The sequence below is a fragment of the Drosophila hydei genome, unplaced genomic scaffold (genome assembly GCF_003285905.1).
Source record: "Drosophila hydei strain 15085-1641.00,03,60 unplaced genomic scaffold, DhydRS2 tig00000215-arrow-arrow-pilon, whole genome shotgun sequence".
NCBI lineage: Eukaryota > Metazoa > Arthropoda > Insecta > Diptera > Drosophilidae > Drosophila > Drosophila hydei.
The window spans coordinates 801,887-826,061 of record NW_022045687.1 but is presented as its reverse complement, the minus strand read 5'-3'; the positions used below and the strand labels follow the sequence as shown (position 1 = coordinate 826,061).

The window sequence follows — 24,175 nt, the reverse complement described above, 5'->3', positions numbered from 1 at the left end:
CCATCACAAACACTGACACAATTGCATTTCTAACGAAGTGCAGACGATGTTCGTGTCTAAACGAACTAGCCACACGAACGTTTGCAGTGCTCTAAGCTGTTCTCGTGCCCTCTATCTCTCTCTCTCCCCCTCTCTCTCTCACTCATTTACGCAGTGCTCTCTCTCACTTATTGTGCTTTTGCCTGACAGCTACGATGGCTAAATTTGTTTTATCATAATATTGTGTGCTTTTGTAGTTCACGCACACACACACACGTACAGGGAAGGCTGCATGCATAACTCTGTGTATATGTATATGTTGAAAGCTTAGGGACGTAGTAAAAAAAAAGAAAGCGTAGGACAACCCCAACACAACGAAGGTTTTGTACCCAGGGAACTTTCTCACCGAAACGAAAGTGCATACATAACACACACATGTATATAACAACTGACATACTAAAATGTCCTGAAAAGGGCAAACGCTTATGCTATATATACATTTGTATGTGTGACACATAGTCCTGCCCCTCTATGCCTGCATGAATAGATTTTCACATTTTACATAATAAAATTGAAATTTAACTTAATTTTGTGTGCTTTGGATAGGTTTATTTATTTATCATTGTCAGAGAGGTACATACATACACTAATACACATATATGTAGATCCAGTTAGACATAGACATATATATATATAGATTATATATATATTTATTTATAAGGAATTACATGCATACAAAAATATTTATATGAATCGGCTTTCAAGGAATATCTAATATGGTACAATAATTTAATATTATAGCCTAAGACAAAAAAAAGTTAAAAAAAAAAACATACACAATTATCATAGTAGTAGTGTGTAGGTGTATATATCACAAATATGTATATTTTATTTTTAGCGAAAAAAAAGTGTTTGCTGATTGATAAAGGAAGAGCCCAATTACATTCAATGTGGAATTCAATTAGGTTTACCTTAGAATCGAACTATATCATTTTATTTTATTATGTTTTTGTTTTCTTTCGTCTCGCTTGTATTATAGGTAAGGTCCTTACATCAAATAGCATATTTATGGTTTGTCAGGATAAGAGACAAATACATACATACATATACATATATATAGTTAAGCACGTACATTTGATTGTGGGTCGAGATGCACATATATATTCTATATAACTTCGTAATAGTACCAACAAATAGACAAGAATCCAATTACTTAACTTTATAGTTTTGGGATTAATATGCGAACAATCAGAACAGCCAGTCGAATAATACCCAACAGACGAGGGCAGTCTGAAAACTTGACGAACAAACTAATTGAAGCTGATAGAAATTTGCATCTACTGAAGGGCCGACAACTTTTCAGACTACTCTCGTATATATCTACCCTTAGCCCCCATCGCTCCCTTTTCGACGCTTAGCGTTCAGCGTCGCGTCTCGCTGGACCGAATCTGCTCCCGACTGCCACCGCGCTCGATATACCAATTGTGGTTGTGCTTCTGTTCATTCCGCTGGCGTGATTGCTCACGATGTTGCATCATGCGCTCGTGCCACTCGCCGCTGCCGCTATCATCGTTATCGCCATGACGCTGCTTCCTGCCGTGCTGCTGCTCCTTGGACTTGTCCAAATACTTCCTATTGTATCGCTCCTTCGAGTCGTGCTTGTGCTCCTGACGCTTCTGATTGTATTTGGTCTTGTAGCGCTCCTTGGAGGCATCCATATTTGGATAGCGATTGCCGTTGTCTATTGGCGGCGCTCGCAACTTTTCGCCATGCGCATGGAAAGCTTTGGATGGTTCGCTGGCACCGACAGTGGGTTTGCCTGTGGGTGTGTCTGTCTCAGTGGGCGGTGCGTCTTTGCCAGCGAGTGTGCCTAGCCGCTCGGTGACCTTTTCAAAGTTCTGAAAAGCTGGAGATTGCTGCAGCACATCGTTGACCACATTACCAATCTCATCGACTAGAGATTCGGCATGCGGTTTCATTTCCATGCACATGGCGGCGATTTCCACATAGTTGCCATTTGGACATTTGTACGGACGCTTCAAGTCCGCCTTGGTAATATCCACTGGATCCCCAGAGTTGCCATTGCCGGGCCAGGCCTTAAATGTTTTTAACTTGCGCGCCTGGCCCTGGCCCTGGCCCTGTCCCTGACCAGCCATGGAGTTGAGATACAGCAGCTGTTTGGACATAATATCAATCTCGGCGCGCATCAGATTATTTTGCAGCTCGAGCTCAACCATACGCTGATTCAGATCGGCAATGGGCTTACCGCCGCCAAGCACCTGCCACTCGGGATTACGCAAACGGCCAATAAATGCCAAAATGGCCAAAGTGGCGCCAACATAGAAGACAGCGGTCAAGCCATTCTGCACCAACGGGGGCAGACGATAGCCCAGCACAGATGAGGCAGCTGATGCTGCCGCAGACGGTGCTGCGTCATCCAGTTGCAGGCCAGCGGCACGTCTTCGCTCGCGTATCTCTTGGCCGGTATTGAGCTCAGGCAAATTGCCCAGAAGTGGCAGCTCGTGGCCCGCATCGAACTTAAAGCTAAGCTCATTGAGATGCTCGCGCAGAAAGGGATGTGGTGAAATGCGTCCAGTGCTTTCGCAGTCACTGATTATCGAAATGCCATCGGAGACGTCCTCGGCCTGGGTATCTGCATCTTCGACGAGCTTGCATCTAAAAAGGATTAAGCGTATTAACATATTTGCCATCCCACTCTCCGGCCTTGCACCTACTCTGCATTGGTTTGCTCGTCCTCCTCTGCCTCTGGCCCTGCCTCCTCTGTCCGTTGCTCAGCTGCGCTTGTCTCCTCGCTGGCGCTGCTCGAATCAAGTATTTCGACTCTATCTGGTGGTAAAATAGTCCATGACGATGATGTACTAATGGGTAGCGCCTCCTCCTTGGCTTTGGTTATGCTGCTGTTGCTGCTGCTCTTGATCTGCTCGTCCATGGTGCTGCTGCTGCTGCTGCTACTGTGTCCTCGTCGTCGTCGTCGTTGTCGTCTGGGCTGTTGGCCTCTTTGTCTGAAAAATGCATACAAGAATTCTTTATTTTCGTATTGACCTTCGCAGCGCTCTAGAATTATAGCTAGCCAATGGGCCAATGGCGTCAATAGCCATGGCCTGTGCTCAACAGCGTTGTCAAATCTGCCGTTTTATAGCTACATATGACCGTATTTTAAAGTGATTACTTAAAAGTAGCTATTTTTAGAGTTTTTTAGTTTATTAATTTATTAAACAAATATTTGTATATAATTTATTATTGTTAAGACAATATTGATTAAGTAAATTATTATTGTTAAGACAAATATAAGTAAATTTGGCTTTTTTTTAGCGTGAATACTTGAATATTTTTTTTTAAATATTTTTACACAGTTTTGTAGACAATTTTAGCCATTTTAAGTGTTCATGGTAATGGACTTTTATATTAGCTTCCTTTAGCTATATTCATATATGTATATATATATATATATATATATATATATATATATATATATATATATATATATATATATTCATTATTTATGCATATATATTTTTTGTTGCCAGTTTTGAGTTAAATATTCTGTTTTAGAAATAAATGCTTTTTAGCTAAATCCGGCTTTTTTATTTTTAATTTTTTTGTTTTTCTTTTTTAAATATTTTTTTTTTTTAAATATCTTTGTTGTATTTAAGAATAGTAGTTACCTAACTAATGCCCTTTTTTAAACTATTTTAAATAGACATTTATGATTCTTCTTTTATATATAGCCTTTTTTTTCAAAAAATTAAATCCTAATTTGGTACATCAGTTTTATTGCCTATAAATCTTTTCGTTTTGTCTTTAAAAAACTAACTGCACTGTTGCTAAAGCTAACGCATACATATATGTATCTATGTTTGCATGTGTGTATATGTGTATATATGCATGTAGTGCAGGTACTTGCAGGCCAAAGTATGTATATGTCTATGCTTGTATGTATTTACCGCTGTTTTGTCCGGGCCTCGGACTATATACATTTCTATGTATGCATGCACATACGTATGTTTGTGTGTCTAACAGTACCTGGGAATATATTTTTTGTACTTTTGCGTGAAAGGTCTCGAATGTATTTGTCAGTTGAAGTTGAAATTTTAGCAATTCGCTTTGCTGTTTTTAACAACAAATTATAACAGCACGGTCTGTGCATATGTGTGTGTGTGTTGTTATTACGCAAATTTCTGCATTTGTTGTGTAAATGCACGCACTCTCACACCCACACACATGTATACATAGATAACTAAGTTTGTTTTGAACCTATACTCACCAGTTTCGTTTAAAAACAATGCATATATGTATACACACAGCGTATGTGGGTGTATGTGTGAACGGGTTCACATTTATAATTTACGTGTATTTGTGTCTGTTGTCTTAAAATTCAGATTTATCAAGCTCTCGCCTGATAAGTGATAGACCTTGAATCTTTTGGCAATTGTTATTAACCCACAAGTGTAGATAATAACTGTCTGCAATTGGCCGCAGCTATGAACGAACGTCGCAATTTCACCTAACGCTTCAACCTTTGTGTTTGGACTACACGCACATAGATACAATACAATACAAGCAGATGTTGTCTGAGCTGTGCGGCGATATATCGATATTTTCTTTTTTGCTCGATAATGTCTTTTAGGTATTTTTTAAGCTATTTTCTGCGCTTCAGCAAGTACGGGCACACATTAGTTTGTGATGGCGGCACAATATTTAAAAGTTACCCAAATATTTTCGGTTGAGTTATACGATAAGCAGAGTAAATAGAGTCGAAGTATTTGCGAAAAACTTATAAGAGTAAATAGAGTCGAAGTATTTGCGAAAAACTTACCCTACAACGACTTATCTAATATACGTCGTATCTCGCCCGCCTCGGAACTGCAATCCCAATTGGACGAATTCCTGGCCAACTGTTGCCTGTTAACCTGATTTCTCGTTGCCGGCACAACCGTCGCATATGGCTGGCCATTCGCCATGACATAGCTCTGTGGCATGTGCAATCTGGGCGCTGGCACTGGATACATGCGTGGACTCTTCTGCAGCGTCAACTGATTCATTTGATTTGCCTGCTGCAAGCGCTGATGCTGCGGCGTCCAATATATTTGGCTTGTCTGCTGCCCGGAACGATCTAGTATTAGGGGCGTGGCACGGCCATTCTGCAGCTGTTGTTGTTGCTGCAGCTGCAGCTGCTGCTGTTGCTGCTGCTGCTGCTGCTGTTGTTGGGCCATTGCCAGCTCCTCGATGCGCACATAGCCCTGGGGACTGGCGCGTATATACTGTGGCTGCATATACAAGCCGCTATTGTGATAGTCAATCAGCTTGGCCGCCTGCAGGCCTTCCTCTGTCTGGATGAGCACGTATTCCGTGGGCGTCAGAGTGAGCAGCGATTGGCGCTGATTCAGCAGCTGCTGATTGGACACATACTGCTCGGAGTCGTTGGACAGGAGGCTGTTGCGCTTGTTCACGTGCGCATAGATGGGCGAGGCACCGTTCATAGCCGTTGAGTTGGTGGCATAGCTGGACCGTGGCAGGCTCTGGACACGCAACGGCACCTGCGGCCGGGCCACACTCAGCTGCGAGGCGGGTCGCTTATGCGTCTCCACCGAGGCGTACGACACGGGCGAGATGTCCGCACAACTATTCTGATTCTGGTTGTTGTGACGCTCATAGATGGGCTGCATTTTGGCAGCGGGCAACGGTGTGCGATTGATGGACTTGCGACAGAACTCCTTCACCTTCTCGAGGATCTCGTCGCGCGTCAACAGACCGCCAATGCGTCGCACAGCGCTCGGCTCCTTGCGTCGCAGCACAACTGGCGTCTCGTTCTCGCTCTCGTAGCCGCGTCGCGTGGCCTGGTTGTTGGGCGTGATCAGCTCATCCAGCACGCTCTGGCAGCGCGCCGGCAACTGCTGACCGGCCGGCTGAGCAGCAACGGGCTGCAGCATCTGACGATTGCGTCCGCTGACGCCGGCATAGGTGTTGCGCTGCACTGAGCCACGCACAAAGCCAGGCGTTGTCAGTTGCTGCGATTGCAGGTGCTCATAGATGTTCTCCTCGCTCTGACGCTGTCGCTGTTGCTGCTGCTGCTGCAGCAGCAGTTGCTGCTGTTGCTGCTGCTGCTGCTGCTGCTGTTGTATGACCTTGTTGTAGAGCTGTCTATCGGTCACCTCTTTGATCGCTCTCAATTGCTCCCATTCATTGTGATTGCTGTTCTGGGACTCGAGCGTTTTGCGCACTGGCGTCGATGTGGCCATGGGATGGCTGTGGCCGTTGCTGTGGCGCTCCTCGTTGGACTGGCAGGAGGCGACGGATCGTCGCTGGCCCACGCTCTCCAGCCGGCTCATGTTGCGCTGGCTGTGCAGCTTGATTTGATTGCGATCCATGGAGGCGGAACGAGTGAAGCGATTCAAATTGCTCTCCGGCGGGGAGACGCGTCTGGGTATGAGACTCTGACGTTCCGTGCTGCGCTGGAATGGCGTCGGCTCCAGTCTCGTCTCCAGCGTTGGCTTTGACCTGGGCTGCGGCTGCGGCGGTGGCTGCTGCTTTACCTGCTGCCTCAACTGGCCATTTGGCTGGCTCTCGAGCAGGATGCGCCGCATCTCTGTTGGGGTATTCAGCTTCTTGTGCTCCTCGCTGTCGCCGTAGACGCTGCGCGGCACGGGCAGTGCGCCCTTGGGCGTGGTCTTGCGGCGCGTGGCAAAGAGACTGTTGGAGAGACGCTGCAAGACGGATAACTTTTTGGTATTGCTCTTGCGCAAGGCTGCCAAGGATTCGGCCACCTGTTGGCGTCGCTCCTCAGCCGTTGCACGCGTTGGCGTCGGCGTCGGCGTCGTCGTCGGCGTCGATTTGGGCGTTGGGCTGTTTATCTCCCGCTTGGGCATCAGCGCCAAGCCCTTGCGCTCCAGATAGGCCTGGAACTCCTCGGAGCTGATGGTGTTGGTGAAGGTGCCAGGGGCCGGGGCATTGCCATTTGTTGTCATCTTCGCTGTGTCCTCCTCGGCACTCGGCTGATTCAGCTCGTCGCTGGACTCGCTTTTGGTCAATGGACCATCGATCTCGTCCAGATCGTCGTCGGAGCTAATTTGCAGTTTCTTCACGCGCTCGTCGAATTTCTTGGCGTTCTTGGTCACTTCGTCGGGATTGAAGTAAGCGCCGGTCGTGTCGGTGCCCGTGCGTATTTTCAAGTTGGCCAATTCGGGGTAGTTTGGCTTGGAGCACTTCTTAAAGGTTGCCGTCTTCGGCTTGCCGTTAGCCTCTTGTTGTCTCGCCAGCTTCGTCGCTGGCGCTTTCGTCTCCCTTTGGCGATTTGCCGCCTGCTGTCCGCTCGTCCAGGCCTGTTTACGTTTCGGTACTTTGCCCGCTATGTCGCGCAGCTCCTCGAACTTCAGGCGCGCCAGCACCGTGGGATCGTAGACGAAATATGCATCCGGATTCTTGATGTATGTCTTGACGTACTTCGATTGCTTAAGTACCTCCTCGGTGGTTATGTAGTCATCGGCGACAAGTTGCGCCTTCTTGCGATTGTTGGCCTCGTTCTTGAGCTGTTCGCGTTCCTTGTCCTTGAGGGACTTCTCCTCCAGGTCGCGCTCCTTTAGCTTTTCGCGCTCCTTCTCCTTTTCGCGCTCGCGTTCTCGCAACTGTTGCGTCACCGTCTTCCGTACACTCAATGTGGATCGCTTGGTGGGCACCGGCGGCGGCGTCTTCTTCCTATCTATGTGACCATTCTTGAACGGATTCTGCTGGTCAACAATCGGCTCGCCCGTGGTGAACTTGCGAATCTTCTCATCGTTCGGATTGAATGTGACGCACTTTTTCACCTTCTCCTGCGCGCTCTTCTCCAACTTGTCGCTGGGCTCCACTATTTTCAGTGGCTCCTCTTCGCCTATATAATCGCTGAATACCTTGGACTTATCGGCCAATAGAATGGCATCGTCTAGGGACTCAATGGTATCGCTCAATGTTCCATTTGCCTGGGCCTTGCGCTCGCTGGCAACTGTGTCAGACATCTTATGCTGTATGGCTCGTCTAGGGGGGACAGGGCTGGGGAGTACGAGGGGACTTGGAGTGGAAGATAGTTGGAAATCACTGTTGTATATCCGCCCACCATTGAGATTGTTGCCAATACACTGCACGCAAGAAATTCTACAAAACAAAAACATTTTCAGAGTATTAAATGAGATGCATATATATGGAGCGTGGGAGAGTTTACTATATCATATCGTTGCATACTTGCAATTTGTATTCCTTAGGCTGTGTCAATCGCTAAGCGTTTCCATAACGCCTCAGGCTATACGCAGCTGCTCTATCTGTAAGCAAAGATCAGGGAAAGTGGGCTTTAGTGCAACGAAATCTATTCAGAAATCGATAACTTTAGTAATCTCAACTCTAAATAAGCTTTAGCAGTGATGATACCAGCTAGCAAAGCTGTAGATAGTATAGTCATTAAAATTATTTATAATTTATAGTCTATATTGTTACATCCATTGTGAACGAAGTGCATACAGCTATGTAGAGTATTTATATCTTATATCTATATATATTCTATCTTTATATCTTATATCTTTATATCTTATATCTATATATCTTATATCTTTATATCTTATATATTTATATATCTTTACCATATACCAAAATTATAGATTCACTCAAATTCCATATGCCTAAAAGAAAGTTTAGAAACAAAAGACCAAAATCGATATTTATCGATTTTAGCTCAAGCTTTATCTCTGCTCTACTATGCTATTCTATATATATACTTTAAATATATACTATATATTTGTATATTCTATTTATCTACATATATTCCATCCGCTTTATAAGCTAAGCTCTCTTTCAGCTCTTATTTAAGCATTTGTCTAGCATCACTTGAAGATTTCCTTTAGATCATTGTTTTTCGTAACATCTGCGTTCGGGTGTTTGACATGTGTTAGTCAAGCAATGCTTTGTAGTCAGGTAAACTGCGAAAGTAGAACAATATCATGGGAAAATTGCGAAAAATCGTTTGACCCTAAAGAAATTCCACTGAAAATGGGAATTCCGCTTTTAAGTGGGTTTGTTAACAGTCTTAAGTATATAAATAATATGTATATATGTATATAGATGTAAATATGTATATATGTATATATATGTACATATGTTTATGTGTATATATATGTATATGTAGTCTTTAGCAGCCTAAACGACTGTTCGTGTTCATCGACTTAGCTCGACTTATCCGATGCTCTGTTCCGTCTGTAGGAACGCAACGATCTCAACAGCTATGCAAGCTTGATACATTATATATATATATAGACATATTTATATATATATATGTACCTTTCTATGTACCTTTCACACTTTCTTTTTAGCATTTACTGGAAATCAAGTAAAATAATTATAAAACTTTTGAGTACAGTCCCAGCTATGGGGCTACAGCTAAATAAGTTGAGTATAGAGCATATAAATATGGACAGCAATATACAGTAAATATATGTGTATATACATACATATATATATATATGCATAAATATATACAGATATGTAAATAGAGCCAGCCTCTGCGCCCCAAAGGGCACTTTATGCCTAGGCAGGGTATATGCTAGTTGTGCACTTCTCTTTCTCGACTTCGCTTGTTTTTCAGCTGCCAACTGTGGCAAATTATAGTATTTGCCACAAATTTGTTCAAATCGTTTATTATTGTTCATTAGGGCATGGCCAAAGAATTGTGAAAAATTGCAAAAGTAAAAGCCAAAGCCAAAGCAAAGCAATTTCTAAATAATTATTATTTCTTCCGGCTCATAGACATAAATGAACTCAATATAGTGTATGTAGATATGGCTATAGATATAGCTATAGCTATGTAGCTACTTGTGTGTGTGTGTGCATTTGGGTCACTTGATAGCTAATCTTTTGCTCGTACCTTTTGTGCGGTAATGAAATGCGCATATGGCTAAGCATATGCAGAATTTCGATCTACATACGTATGTAACGGCCACAGCTATAGACACATACATGTGCAAATACGTGTACGAAGCATAAATGGTCTCGTTTACCAATGTAATCAATATTTTTCACCCATTTTGAACGCCGCAGTTGACAATTGTCTAACACGAAGATTGCCCCGTGCCTTGCCTTGGGGTTGATACACACGCGCAGCTGGCGCAGGGGCCAGCGGGTGGTGGGCGTGGCAGGGGTTTGTTCATTGCACTGCATGCAGCTGTTAACCGGCTTGAGGCATTTAAAGGCAAAGCACAACAAAAATTGCCTTGCATCCAATTTGCATGCCAATCTGACCGACTTCTAGTTGATTTTCTCTATTCCCCTCTCAACGCCCCTCCCCCTCGGATAAATATCTAGTGCACCTTGATACGAGTAGCTGCGCATTTAGTGTATGTCTCACAAAATCGCCAGCCGATTGCAAATTGAATGCTTTACTCATATCAGTTTTTCTGCCTTTGTTGCTAATCCATTTCTTTAGAGTGCGAGAAGTGTCTGAAATTATGAGCTTACCTATAAATGGGTGCCATAGACACACACACACAGATGGTATTGAAATCGTATTAATATCTTTGGGCTAATTGAGCTCATGAAAATCGCATAGAAGGGCGGTAATTGCAAAAATGCTGGGCTTGAAGAGAAGTTTTTGAGAAGAGAATTTGGGAAGCAGGGAAAGAAAGAGAGGAAGAGAGACAGAGATATATATAGAGAGAGAACAAGAGAATGAGTGAGAGAAAGAGAGAAATAGAAACAAAAAGCAGGGTACAAAGAGATATGGTGATAGACATAGGAGAGAAAAAGAGAACAGAGAGTGAGGGTGAGAGAGATAGAGAGAGACAAACAATGAAAAGCGAAAGGGAAACATTCTGAAGAAGTATTAAAATATATATGTAGAGAGAGACAGAGAGAAATGCAGAAAGGATTGACACAGTGTGAAAGAGAGAGAGAGAAGGAGATAGAAATAATTTTTGTATTCATTGAGTATCCTTTACTAAAATGGGAACACATAAACTAGACGCTAAGCCTTACATGAGTTTATGAGAATTGCAGAGAAAGACAAATACTTATATACAAAAAAAAAAAAAAAAAAAAAAAAATATATATATATATATAAGTATGCCTCTTGACATTCATAGCATTTTTTAAAGAATTTTTCTTCTTTCTTCTTCCAAATGAGTTTTTCTTAAAATTCAACCATTTCTCTACACACAGACCAAAAACGATAAAAGCAAACTGGGACAGGTGTTCGCCGTAGACATATATGTTTAACCTTCAGTACGACTAACTACATATATGCGTGCTTATATATATATATATGTCTGGAAAAGAAGTCAAAAGAAAACTTAGCGAAATCACATAGAACCAAATGCCACCCTTTGTCAAATATTTGGCTTTAATGGATAAATGTTTCGAGCAGTTGTGTGGGGTCAACATTCACCACCCTTATACATATATGTATATCCACCCCTGCTCGACGTCTATTAACTAACAACCCCGAGAAACTACAGGCCATATATATATATATATATATATATATATATATATATATATATATATAAATAGGCAGGAAAAGTGTTTGCTGGATTAGAAATGCAATTGGAAAATGTTCTTGAAATTTTTGGTTTTTGCTATTTGGATTGGTATGCACATAGTCTCTATATATATGTGGATTATTATGTTTTGTTTTGGGGTTGGAGAGCTTATTAAACATGGATATATTTAGAAATCGAAAGAATTTTGAGTGCAATCGTAAATATAAGTATAAATATATAATTATTTCTTGTTTGCTCACATTAAATATTTAATGGAGGTCGAGCTTTGCCTAATTGCCATTCAGTGAGACTTGCATATACCCTGTAAATTAGTTTCATGGTATACTCAGATTTGTATATCTATATAGAAGTCAATATAGATAACTAAGCTGGCCAACTAACACACAAACGTTGATCGCCTTTCTCTGCAATTCTCATCAACTTTTGTACGGCTTAAAGCTTATTACTGACTTTGGATTTATATAGGAGGTTTCTTACTGGCAACAAACTAACATTGACTAGTCTCAAGCGCTATCTACTCCGCTCTTTCGCACTTTTTCGCTCTCATCGGACTTGCATATACCCTGTAAAAATTGTTAAGTGCTTAAATAAGTAGAAAGAAACTGAAGTAAAACAAAATATGCGCCGCTCTCTGCAATTCTCATACATTTCTGTAGGGCTTTAAGACTTGAATTGTTTTGCTAGCGATATCGATTGATTCTCATTTCCTCTCAGACTCTGTTCCACTCTCTCACACCATCTCTCTCTCTCTCTATCTCTCTCTTGCACATACTATGTAAGCAAATTTTAAGTATTCTTTATCTTTTATTTATTTATATATAAGCAAACATGTGTTGCAAGCAGCTATCGATTCTTTGTGCAGATAAAGAAATCTTTTTTAAGTCTACGTAAAGCAAATCGTTCCTTGAAATACATTTCGAATGTCAGATAATGGGAGCTGGAGCACTTAAAGGCAGAAGCCCTAACTGGACAATATTATGGCCTCTGTTTCAAGTTCGATGCTTGTACTATCAAATGTGGGGAAAACAAATATTTTCATATATATTTAACATTTCATTAGGCAATAATTGCGTATAATGTTTTTTGGTTTCGGCAGACTTCAGTTGCTGCTCAGGCTGAGGCTTTTATCTTTTTAAGCAGACGACAATTGGAAATGATTTATAGAATTAAGACGCGGCGCCATGAAGTCAATGGGCTGCGGCCTAACAAGATTTATGCGACAACTTGCAGATAAGATACACACACACACACACACACTGCCTTAGAGCTGTCTGGATCATGCTTAGATACATATCTTGGCCAGACGTTGGCAGTCAAACTGCAGCACAAAAGTCCTGCCAAAAGAGCAAAGACAGGCAGAGGCAGCTAAGGGAAGTCTAGACAAGCTTTATCGATTCGACTGCAGCTTCTCGCTTGTGTGTTGGTCTAAACATATATATCTAAAGCTAATTGCGTGTTTATCGCAGACTGCAAATGGCCAAACTCCAGCTGTTTGTATTGAGAAACACCTAAATTACATTTTTCTTTTCTTTTCTCTTTGGAGTAGCCCAGATCTTGTGTAGCGCGCGTCCAGCTTATTGCTGCCTGCACTTGGCTCTTCTTCATTTGTACTATAAACGTTCCCCACTCCATGTAAACAAAATAAAACAAAAAACAAAAAAAATAAGAAAGAAACACGCAAGGGAATGTGTAAAGACAACAAAACACGCGCCAAGCCAGCCCAACTGATGACTGACATTGACGATAAATGAACAATCGACCTCAATAAAGGCAAACATATGCCCCCCACAGCCCGTACAGCCGGCCTATGCTGGCCATGCACTAGGTGTAGGCCATACAGTGGGCACAGCCTATATAGTTCGTATAGCCAACACAGCCTATGCAGCGAGGACTCAAGGAGTCAGTGCATCAGAAGAGTTCCTATAGCTCAAACAGTCTGTATAGCCTATATAGTTCGTATAGCCTAGGCTATATAGCTTGAGAGGACTCAAGGAGTCGTATAGCCTAGGCTAAATAGCAAGAGAGCACTCAAGGAGTCCGTGCATCAGTAGAGTCCCTAAGGCTCAAACAGTCTGTATAGTTCGTATAGCCTAGGCTAAATAGCTTGAGAGTCCCTCAAGCTTTTATAGTTGCTATAGGCTAAGCAGTCCTCATATCCCTAGAGTTCCTAGAGCTCAAACAGTCTGTATACTCTGAGAGTCCCTTAAGGTCTTGCTGTCTCTATAGGCTATTGAGTACGTATTGTGCTCGACTTCCTTAAGCTTAAACAGTCTGTATAGCCTTTATAGTTCGTGTAGATACTAAAGCTGTTTCAGCTCGTATACTCTGAGAGTTCCTTCAGCTCACTTAGTCCGTATAGGCTAAGCAGTCCGCATATCCCTAGAGTTCCTAGAGCTCACATAGTCTGTATACTCTGAGAGTGCCTTAAGATCTTACTTTTTACATAGCCCAAGGAACTCTATGGATATACGTACTTATCCGTAGAGTTCCTAGAACTCAAATAGTCCGCATAGTCTATATAGCTCGTATAGTTCGTATAGGCTGCATAGCCTGAGTGGTGAAGCTCAAGGTCTCATAGTCTTATATTCCCTCAAGCACGTAGCCTATATATTTGTTAATCCATAGGCAGCTTACCTTTCTAACAGCTAATACAGCCTCTTCTTAAGATATAAGTTGTATCGTTCGTTTAGCCGATTCCCCTGTAAAGTGCTATATACCTATATGTACAGTCTATGCAGCCTCTGTACTCCCCAATATCAAAAGATACCATCGAGACCTTACAGTTCGTTTGGCCTAGGTAAATGCCTATAGCCTATAGCATCCCTAAAGCAACTACAATTTGCATATATAACTTAATATATGGCTGATACAGTACATATAGCCGATGAAGGCCATAGAGTCCTTATAGCACATACTGCGCCTTCTTAGCCATATAATCAGTTATGCATTTCATACAACCTCAACAGTTAAGTGAGCCTATATACAATATGTGCAGGGCATAAAGCTCTATAGCTATCTATATACTATATCCCATACACCCTATACAGTTGGCCCACATATGCCGTAGAGCTCATTGAGCCCTCGCTATATCGCTGCAGTTGCTGCAAGCCGAGACAGTCGAACAGACATCAATTTGTCGCCACAGTTGAGTTGGCAAAATTTCATATGGCTTGCATAAATATTGCAAAATGTGTGCGGGAAACCTTGTCGGGGCATTGAGCTGGCCATAAAGCCCATATCTAGACATAGAGAGAGCGAGAGCGAGGGCGAAGCAACGCTGCCAATCAATAATTATGTTTTTATGTGATTATTCGCCGTTGTTGTTGTTGCTTTTCGAAAGAGGTAAATCCCGTTTCGGTTAGACGATACATGATATTGCAGCTTTGTATGTGCTCGGCGCCAAAGGCAAAGGCTGATCGGCTGGCGGATACCCTTGGCATATGGAAACTTTCTATGAATTTAATAAAGTTCTAAGAAACTATCGATTATATCGATATCGATAGTCAGCGAATCGCTTTAAGCTTTAAGAACATTAGAAGAGCTAGAACTATAACCTGTTTGGTTCTGATTGCAGATCATTTTTACAGGGTATACTTAGTGATGTATTTACTGTAAACCAAATAAGGCAAATGATTGAGCCATTGTTTATTTCCTAGCTTAATTTATTGACTTCTTTTGCCCACATCACTGAGCTAGCCGCCTTTTTACTCACTTTACAGAGTATAATTAGTGTTGCATCTTTTGTAAGCACAGGTTATACATCAATTATAGAGACAAATGAAACTCGCCCAGATTAACTGTGCTAGCCGACGTTTTTTTTTTTTTGCAGCTAGCCGACGTTTTTTCCATTTTACAGGGTATAATCAGTGCTGCATCTAGTGCAGAGTTAAAGCATAATCTGGCAGCTTAATTGTGTTTGTGATTTCTTTTACACAGCTCAGTGAGCTGTCCGCATTTCATTTTTCATTTACTCATTTTACAGGGTATAATTAGTGAGGTATCTAATAGCAGATCGCAGCAGTCTTCCTCCTCTGTTCCGTCTGCTGCTTCTTTACTGTGTTGTTGCCTTTTAAGAAATTGCTCAAGTGAACTTCAGAGTCAAGCACGAAGCGCATTTAGAAAACTGGTTTTCGTTTCCTCAAAATATTTAAACGTTAGTTACTCTCGACTCGCTGATCCCATAAACTCGGGCTTTACGGCAAGGCCAAGAGTTACTTAGACCTAAATGGAGGCGGGAGGGGGGAAGTAGAAACCAATTTGAAAAAAAAAAAACCTATAAAAAACACTTGTACACAATTCTTTTAGTATTTGCTGTGGCTCTGATTAGAACCGCTGCTCCGCTTGGCTGTGCTGAGCCCTCGTGACTTGTGTTCCAATTGGAATGGCAACGAGCATTCCAATTCGATGTGAAATTCAATTTGAAGTCAGGCAAAAACTTCGTGATTACGTGTGCGCCACGCACAGCGCGTACTTTATCAACTCTCTATATACCAAATATATGTGCATATATGTATCTGTGTGTCTGTGTCTGTATGTGGTACGCACGCACAATAAATTGCGCAACACTTTCAAGTATCTCAGTATCTGTATCTTTGTATCTCCCGGACTGGCCGAATGTATCTTCGACTGTCCAAGTAACTTGGTCTCTCTCAGTTCCCGTCTATTTGCGTGTTTTTTTTTTCCTCTTCTATTTTTTTTTTTGTTTGATCTCCGTTCGCCTAGTACTCAGTGCTACTTAAAGCGCCCAGCCGGCTCAAGTGTTCGGTTTTTTATTTACGAGCATGCCCAAGAAATGCCCAAGATATTTCTGAATTCTACAGTCTAAACATGCAGTGCTGCTGCGATACCCTGTTAAGCATTGCAATAGCCGTATACTGAGCGTAGTTCAAGCAAATCCAAGCAGTCTTTGAGTCAAGGCAATATTCCATATTTTCCATATTTCTTACTGAGTTCTATATACCCTACAAAATATGTAAAGTAAAGACACAAACTATTCTTCAATTTGTGTATTAATAATTCTTTAGTTCTTTATTTCTATCAACAAATTGGTTTACTCAATTTACAGGGTAACTCCGCTCAAGCCAAGCCAAGCCAGTTTTGTTTATCTGTAACAAAGATATAAAATATATTTTTCGGTATATTCTAGTCGTCATGCCTCTGAGACCGTCTTTGATTATATTTCATATATCCAAAATCGTATAAGTACTTATATAAATATGAGAAACTGCATTTAGAGGGTATCTTCTAGTTTTGTCATTGCATTTTATCTTTTTTATTCAATCTAAAATATATTTTTAGACTCAACTTTTTCAGCAACTAGAGACACTGCGTTTACAGGGTATCTTTTAGTCACATCATGTCTTCATTTCACATTTATAATGATATGCATATGTCTATGGCGCTGCTCAATCTGTGCAGTGAGTCGAAAGAATCTTTAATTGCGCACTGTGCAAACGTCATTTATTGACCTTCCTATCCAATACTCTAGGCGACTTACAACTATGCATGTGTACGTATATCTACAATTGCAGCGAATTTAAGTCAATTGCGATTACTTAATTCTTGGCATCGATTAATTGTTAAAAGATGACGCCATTCTAATGCCGAGGCAGCGCATCCAAGACTCACCCCAAGCCCCCTCTCCGAGATTGACCCACTAAATCGGCGTTGCACGCGCTTAGCTTAGGTACAGTGAGCACACGAATTGTTTGTTTGAATTGCAGTCATGAATGAAACCGTCTTCGATATTGTTTAAGGTAATTCGATTTGCCACAACTCGCCGAAGAAAATTGAGATCGAAATTACGAAACCAAAAGCCAGACAAACAGACCCCATGAATTTATGCATGCCTTTAGAATGCCATTGCGAATGTGCATTCGATTCTCCATTGTTTACGAGAGCTCGCATTACAAATCGTCTAAATGGGGGAAAACTGATAATTATATTCGAAACTAGCTGCAGAGATAGCAGAGCTCGATTAGCTGTGTTATGCATAAAGAGGTTATACCCAGATAGCTTAACTTAATTGATAAATATAACAGATAATAGAAATATCTGAACTTATCCAAATGTAGGCTGAAAAGTTTAGATAGACTTTATCAAAATATCTTACTTTATTTGAATACAGGTTGAGTAGTATAGTTAGACTTTATCCAGCTATCCCAGCTTATCTGAATGTAGACTGTAGTGCAGATACCCCTTATCCAACTATCCAAACTTATCTGAATGTGGACTGTAGTATAAAGAGACTTTATCCAACTAATAAATGTAGACTGTGTTATATATAGAATTTGTGCAACTATCGTAAGTTATCTGAATGTAGACTGTAGTATAGATAGACTTTATCCAGCTATCCCAGCTTATCTGAATGTAGACTATAGTATAGATAGACTTTATCCAGCTATCCCAGCTTATCTGAATGTAGACTATAGTATAAATATACCTTATCCAAATATCCTTACTTAACTGAATGTAGACTGTAGTAAAGAAAGCCTTTATCCAAATCTCCTAACTTATGATGATCTGAATAAAACTGTAGCATAGATGGATCTTATCTAACTATCCTAACTTATCTGAATGTAGACTGTAGTAAAGAAACCCTTTTTCAAATCTCCTAACTTATCTGAAAGTAGACTGTAGCATAGATAGACTTTATCCCAGATGATTTGAATACGGCTGTAGCATAGATAGATCTTATCCAACTATCCTAACTTATCTGAATGTAGACTGTGATAAAGAAAGCCTTTATACAAATCTCCTAACTTATCTGAAAGTAGACTATAGCATAGATAGACTTTATCCCAGATGATTTGAATAAGACTGTAGCATAGATAAATCTTATCCAACTATCCTAACTTATCTGAATGTAGACTGTAGTAAAGAAAGCCTTTATCCAAATCTCCTAACTTATCTGAAAGTAGACTGTAGCATAGATATACTTTATCACAGATGATTTGAATAAGGCTGTCGCATAGATAAATCTTATCCAACTATCCTAACTTATCTGAATGTAGACTGTGATAAAGAAAGCCTTTATCCAAATCTCCTAACTTATCTGAAAGTAGACTGCAGCATAGAAAGACTTTATCCCAGATGATCTGAATAAGACTGTATCATAGATATATCTTATCCAACTATCCTAATGTAGGCTGAATAGCTTATATATGCAAATAGATTTTCTCAGCGAAAACGTAGACAATTGCATTGCCTACGATGCACTTTTAATTAAGTTCAATTGAGAAATTACTGGAACATCTAAATCTATCTCAATTTGCAAGTCAAACTACAGCAGAAATTCCTGCGCTTTTGCGAAAAATTGGGTAATTGTTGTCAGATTTTTGGGACAAACTATATATGAGTAAAAAAATAACAAAGATACAGCTTATTGAAATGAATATGCAACAGCCGTAACTCGGATTGAACTTCAAGAAACGTGAGGAATGCGGCATATAGCTGATAGTTCAGTTATGTGACTAGCAAGTCTTTATAAGCCAGCTGGGCATTATGGCTGTTTGGGAAGTGCATAGAGTTGTGGGTGGGGGTATTACGAAAGAAGTATTTTTGATGTGGATCTTTAGTTTTTAGCTAGTTTCACTGTAACTTTCTAAGCACTGTGCTCGACTGCAAAACTCAACATGTTTCGCATTAATTGTGACTTTGAGAGATGCGTGACAATGTCACAGGCCCATCAAAAAGTTAGAACGATTCGAACGTCTTCAATTTTTAGTGGCAACTTTTTAGTTGACTGCCGAGTGATGAGTTATTGATTGATTTAATGGCCGCACCATAAATGGAGACATTTCAGTGATTAGCTCGCAGCAAGTTGGTCACGTCATCGTGTGCCCACTGTAACACTAGTTATATGTGCTGCGACCATATGCTTATATCAACTAAAATATTAAGTTACTTTATCTCAACTCATATATATATAGTATATATATTCATGATCAATATCAATAGACGTCTGTAAGTCTCTCAGCTTGTAAGCGATTCTTATGATATTTAATATGGCTTAATTATTTTATAGATCGAAGCACTATATCATATAGCTGTCAGAGATCTCATCGATCATGGAACTATCTATATACAGACGTGTTTATTAAAATATTTCCATTGAGAAATTAGAGACGCCCACTTGGTAAAGCCGGAAGAGAATCACGAAAATCTAGGCAAAAGTAACGCCCAGAATTAATATATTTTTGACGATTTTAGCGATGAAAATCGACTGTTCATAGAAATAGTAGTGCTTTGCCTTCTGCTTTTTAGCCTTTAGCCACTACTATTTTTATGAACAACTACATTGTCTTAATGTTCCTTTCGCCAGCCGTAAAATGCACATGTTCCCAAGTTTGCAAAAATTAAAAAATAATAAAAAACTATCTAAACTACTGTAAAATATATAAATATTAATATTCGTTTCAAATTGTTCTCAAAACATTGTGTTTAGCATTAAGTTTTGTTGGCCAATATTTAGTGCCCAGACGAATTATTATTTTCATGAGCACAGCTGTCTGTATATTGATCTGCTAATTATGCTTCCACATTGAGCTACTCTATCACCGCGATTTAAAGGGTATTTCGATAACAAAAATTTACTTTAAATGTAGAAAGTTTTCTGCTTTGGCCACGATTATATATATAATACTGAATCACAATAAATTATCTAGAGTATATATAGAACTGTATATTTGCATATGAAGAGTACCTAGCTCTAGTTATCTTAGCTTTGCTTCACTGTGCATGACGTCACAGCCAACTTTAGCTGAGGTTAAAGTTTAGCTGTTTCGCTCTGTCTGTCGCCCTTCCTGCCACTCTCTACCTCTCTCTTTCTGTCAGTGCGCAACTTGTGCAATTGCAGTTGCAAAAGAGCCGTTAAATTGATAATTCAATGAGCTTGTGTGTGTGTGTATCAAATTTCACTCACTGTGCGGTCGCGAGCAGCAATGCAATCAACAGGTGAACTACTAACCCAGCTTTATGAAGTGTCTACCCCCCACCCCCTTTGCCCTTTCGCTGTCCCTTCCCCAGTGGCACGGCTGAGCATTGTCTGGCTTTTGGGTATCGTATATGTGTAAGTGTAGAGAGTAGCCAGATATCGCTGGCAATTGCGATTATTCAGATGCTTGCACACAGCGTTTTGTATCTCACCTACTATATATAAATGTATATATAATATATACATATATAAATATGTTAATTTCTATATGTGCCAGTTTGAGTATCTGTGTGTGTGTGTGCGTGTGCGTGTGTTTCGGTAGCTGCCCATGGGCGCCGGCTTAAATGATTACGAACGATTACAGCAGCCGCCCATACGAACTACATACACACACACACAACATAGTTTCACACTGATTACACAAATACACTCATACAAACATGCACACATACAAGCACACACGAACAAAGCTCACGGCTGGGTTATTATTTGATTTTGTGTGCCCAGCTCCTCCTCTACCTCCCTCCACCCCCTGCCCCCGCCACGTACATATTATAATTATTATTTTTTATTCCATTTTTACCCACTGTGTGTACCTTTGTAGTTATGCAAGATTTTCAGAAGTAACAAAAAACTGAACAATGGACAAAAAATAAACGAAAAGAAAAGAAGAAGAAGCTAAAAAAGAGGTACAAAAAGATATGTATAAAAAACGCTGTGTGTGACTTTTGCCGGCAATTTGGCGTTTTTAGTCAAATTTATGTCCACACTTCTATGTAACTGAAGTCTACAGTAAATTTAAGCACATACAAAGCACATACATACATATGTACCCCTATGTATATACATACTTATGTGTTTGGAGAGTATGATTGTTATAACGAAGGTTGGCAATTGCCTTTGCCTGTGTCGTGCCCATAAATCATAATTTGTTGTATTCGGCATATCTATCTACGTACAGAACGCAGTGTGAACCACTTAGATTACATAGTAGATTCACCTTGACAGTGTGATAAGACGCTTTCGATTCGTAGTATTTGAAATATTGAAGCCAGTACGCAGCAGTCTGTACAGCTGTGTTCACAGCATTCTCATGTGACCGGGGCGAACTTTAATTTAAGCCTGAACTTTTAACTGTTTTGTGTGCACTGAGCCAGGCGAGTGAGTGCTCAGTGATGCCAATTTGGCTAGGTGAAACTAGCTACTTTTTTCTATGAATGTAGCCTTTTTGTTATATGCATCATATTTAGCTTGTTACCAAGTTTGACCCGCGACTTAATCATTTTTATCAAGAATAAAAACAATTTTAGACTATAAAATTCACTAATATTTGGTTATTTATGGCTTCTTCCTCTTTCGTTTATCTCACATAGAATTAATAAACACTTTTCCGCACTACGAACTGCTAAACGAACTGCATTAACGTAACCATGTTGGCTGGACTGCAAAATACATTTTATATATATATATAACTGTTATCTTATTTAGTTATCGAATATATTTATATTTATATTTATTCAATGATGTCAGTTTTATAAGAAAGTCAAGTCACTTTCGTTTATTTTATTGCGCCAACTTGTTTAGCTCTTTTTTAATACGCGCAACTGCTGAAATTAGCTTTGACTTGGGCAGCACTGATGAAGCCGGCTGAGCATAAGACGAAGCAGAGGAAGCAGAAGACGAAGACAAGGTGCTGGCAGAGGCAGCAAGAGAGAGAGAGAGGCAGAGGCAAAGCACTTTTTGGCGCACCCCGCTTTCTGCGAATCCTTAAGACCTTAAACCGGTATCGGCTATCGGATATGGCACACGCAGAAAAAAGCTCTGAGTAATGCATGTAGCATGCAGCTATATAAATCTACATAAATGTATATAACACTTCTACATGTCTATGTGTTATATACACATGCATGCATGTACATATATGGACAGCTTTAGTTAGTCAGTCAATTTCCCAGGCAGCTGTTTTGGTGTATTTTTTTTAATATTTTATGTTGCGCGCAAATGTTGCCAACAGATTGCAAAAGATTATAACTGATAAGATAACAAGTATATGTGTGTGTGTGCGTGTTCTAATTGGAGAGATAGTATGTAAATGATAATTGTTTGCTGCTGTTGCTATTGTTATTGTTGTTGTTGTTGTTAAACAACAAAAAGCAACTGTGAAAAAGACATTAAACAAAACGGCGGACGCTTTTGCTCGTTTGGCTTTTTCTTACGTCCCTTTCGTTGTTGTTATTGCTGTTGCTGTTGCTGTTGCTATTGTTGTTGTTGTTTGAGGCTTTATGCCGTTGTGCACAGTTGGGTTAATATTTCGAGAAATGTTTAATGCTCTTCTACCTTCTACCACCATTTTGTGGTCTCTCACACACACACGTACATAAGCGTGCGTCGCGTACGTTTGTTGTGCGTTTTTTTTTCGGTTGGGTTCATTCACCGGCAACGCAACAGCAGCAGCAACAACAGCAGCAGCGGCACCAACAACAACCACAACAATCCAATAAGAATCATCCAACTTGGTCTCGTTCAAAACTCTTGCTTAAGCACAGCCGCTGCTGCGGATGCACGGCTGCAGATACAGCTACACACACACACACATAGATATACAATAGCACACACACACACACACATATTACGTCTGGGCTGTGTTATTAATTTGGCGTGTCTTGTCGTCAATTTCTAATAACATTTCATGACTACAACCACAACAATAAAAAATATGAAAGAAAAAAAGTACAATATGTACGAATATTACCGTAACGAAAATATACGTTGGTACAATAATACAGATGCAGTTGCGGATACAAACAAACAGTCACACACACGACCGCGCGCACCGATTCCAATTCATGACTGACTTAGCTGTGCATGTGTGTGTGTGTGTGCCAGGCAATTACCAAAACGACAACAACAACAACAACAACAACAGCTTGCAGTACTCACAACAATAAACACAATCTACGACGCGCACTAAGCGGTGTACTCAACGTCGAGTACTTGGGCAGAAGCAACAAAATCAACAATAAAAAAAACACGTCCGCTCACCACGAAAGTCGCATGTATTTTGAATCTGACAATCAGCCTGTTAACTAACAGCGGGTACGTTTCGTTTAGTTTTTGTTCGATTCGTTAAGTTCGAGCGATGTTCGTCGTTGGGTGAGTACGTAGTGGCGTTCAGTGCGAGCACTTTAGTGTGTGTCTTGACTAACGTAGTGCTTTTAAACGCTTGTGGTGTGTGCTATGACTAAGCGGCAGTTGTGTAAGCATTGCAGTAGATGGCGCGAGCTATGGTGTGTGTATGCGGTAAGGTGGGAACTTGAAAGCTAAAAATAGTTGTAGTATATGCTTCAGGTAGAAGAAAACACTATTTTTATATATGAATGATAGATTTGATTGAGATATTTATATATATATATATATATATAGAAATATGTATAAATATGTAGGAAATGAACTATACAGTATGTAAACAAATTTTTTCTAACCCTTACACATACAAGTGCTGGTATATAATGGAGAAAAGGACTTCAAAATAATACTTTAGTTGAAGAGGAGTAGGAAGTATAGAATTAGGAAGAGAGAGAGAGAGGTATATGTATAATATCTGTTAAGATTGTAAATTGGAGTAAGTTTAGTAAAGTCAAAGTGAAATACCAACAAAATTCGTTAATAAACTAAAGGAAAGTGTCTACTTGAGCTTATGAGAATCGCTTAGAAGGGCACGGAAATT

The 24,175-nt window shown here is 40.4% G+C and overlaps 3 protein-coding genes across 3 annotated transcripts in view; all 3 read right to left on the bottom strand.

The window, feature by feature from the left end:
- Positions 1-1,400: 1,400 nt before the first annotated feature.
- Positions 1,401-3,098, bottom strand: LOC111592726. The gene is made up of 2 exons (XM_023305113.2): positions 3,043-3,098; positions 1,401-2,655 (listed from the first exon to the last, which is right to left on the bottom strand). Exons 1-2 carry the CDS (start codon positions 3,096-3,098, stop codon positions 1,401-1,403), a joined length of 1,311 nt encoding a protein of 436 aa, XP_023160881.1.
- Positions 2,925-23,373, bottom strand: LOC111592711 (putative mediator of RNA polymerase II transcription subunit 26). Its single transcript, XM_023305098.2, has 4 exons — positions 23,201-23,373; positions 8,215-8,291; positions 4,817-8,127; positions 2,925-3,002 (listed from the first exon to the last, which is right to left on the bottom strand). Exon 3 carries the CDS (start codon positions 7,989-7,991, stop codon positions 4,818-4,820), a length of 3,174 nt encoding a protein of 1,057 aa, XP_023160866.2. The 5' UTR covers positions 7,992-8,127; positions 8,215-8,291; positions 23,201-23,373; the 3' UTR covers positions 2,925-3,002; position 4,817.
- The window catches only part of LOC111592727 (fork head domain transcription factor slp1), a 34,442-nt gene continuing 22,283 nt past the window's right edge, over positions 12,017-24,175 (bottom strand). The window contains exon 3 of the mRNA XM_030223477.1: positions 12,017-12,076. Within this exon, the coding sequence (XP_030079337.1) occupies positions 12,017-12,076 (60 nt within the window). The remainder of the gene's footprint in view (positions 12,077-24,175) is intronic.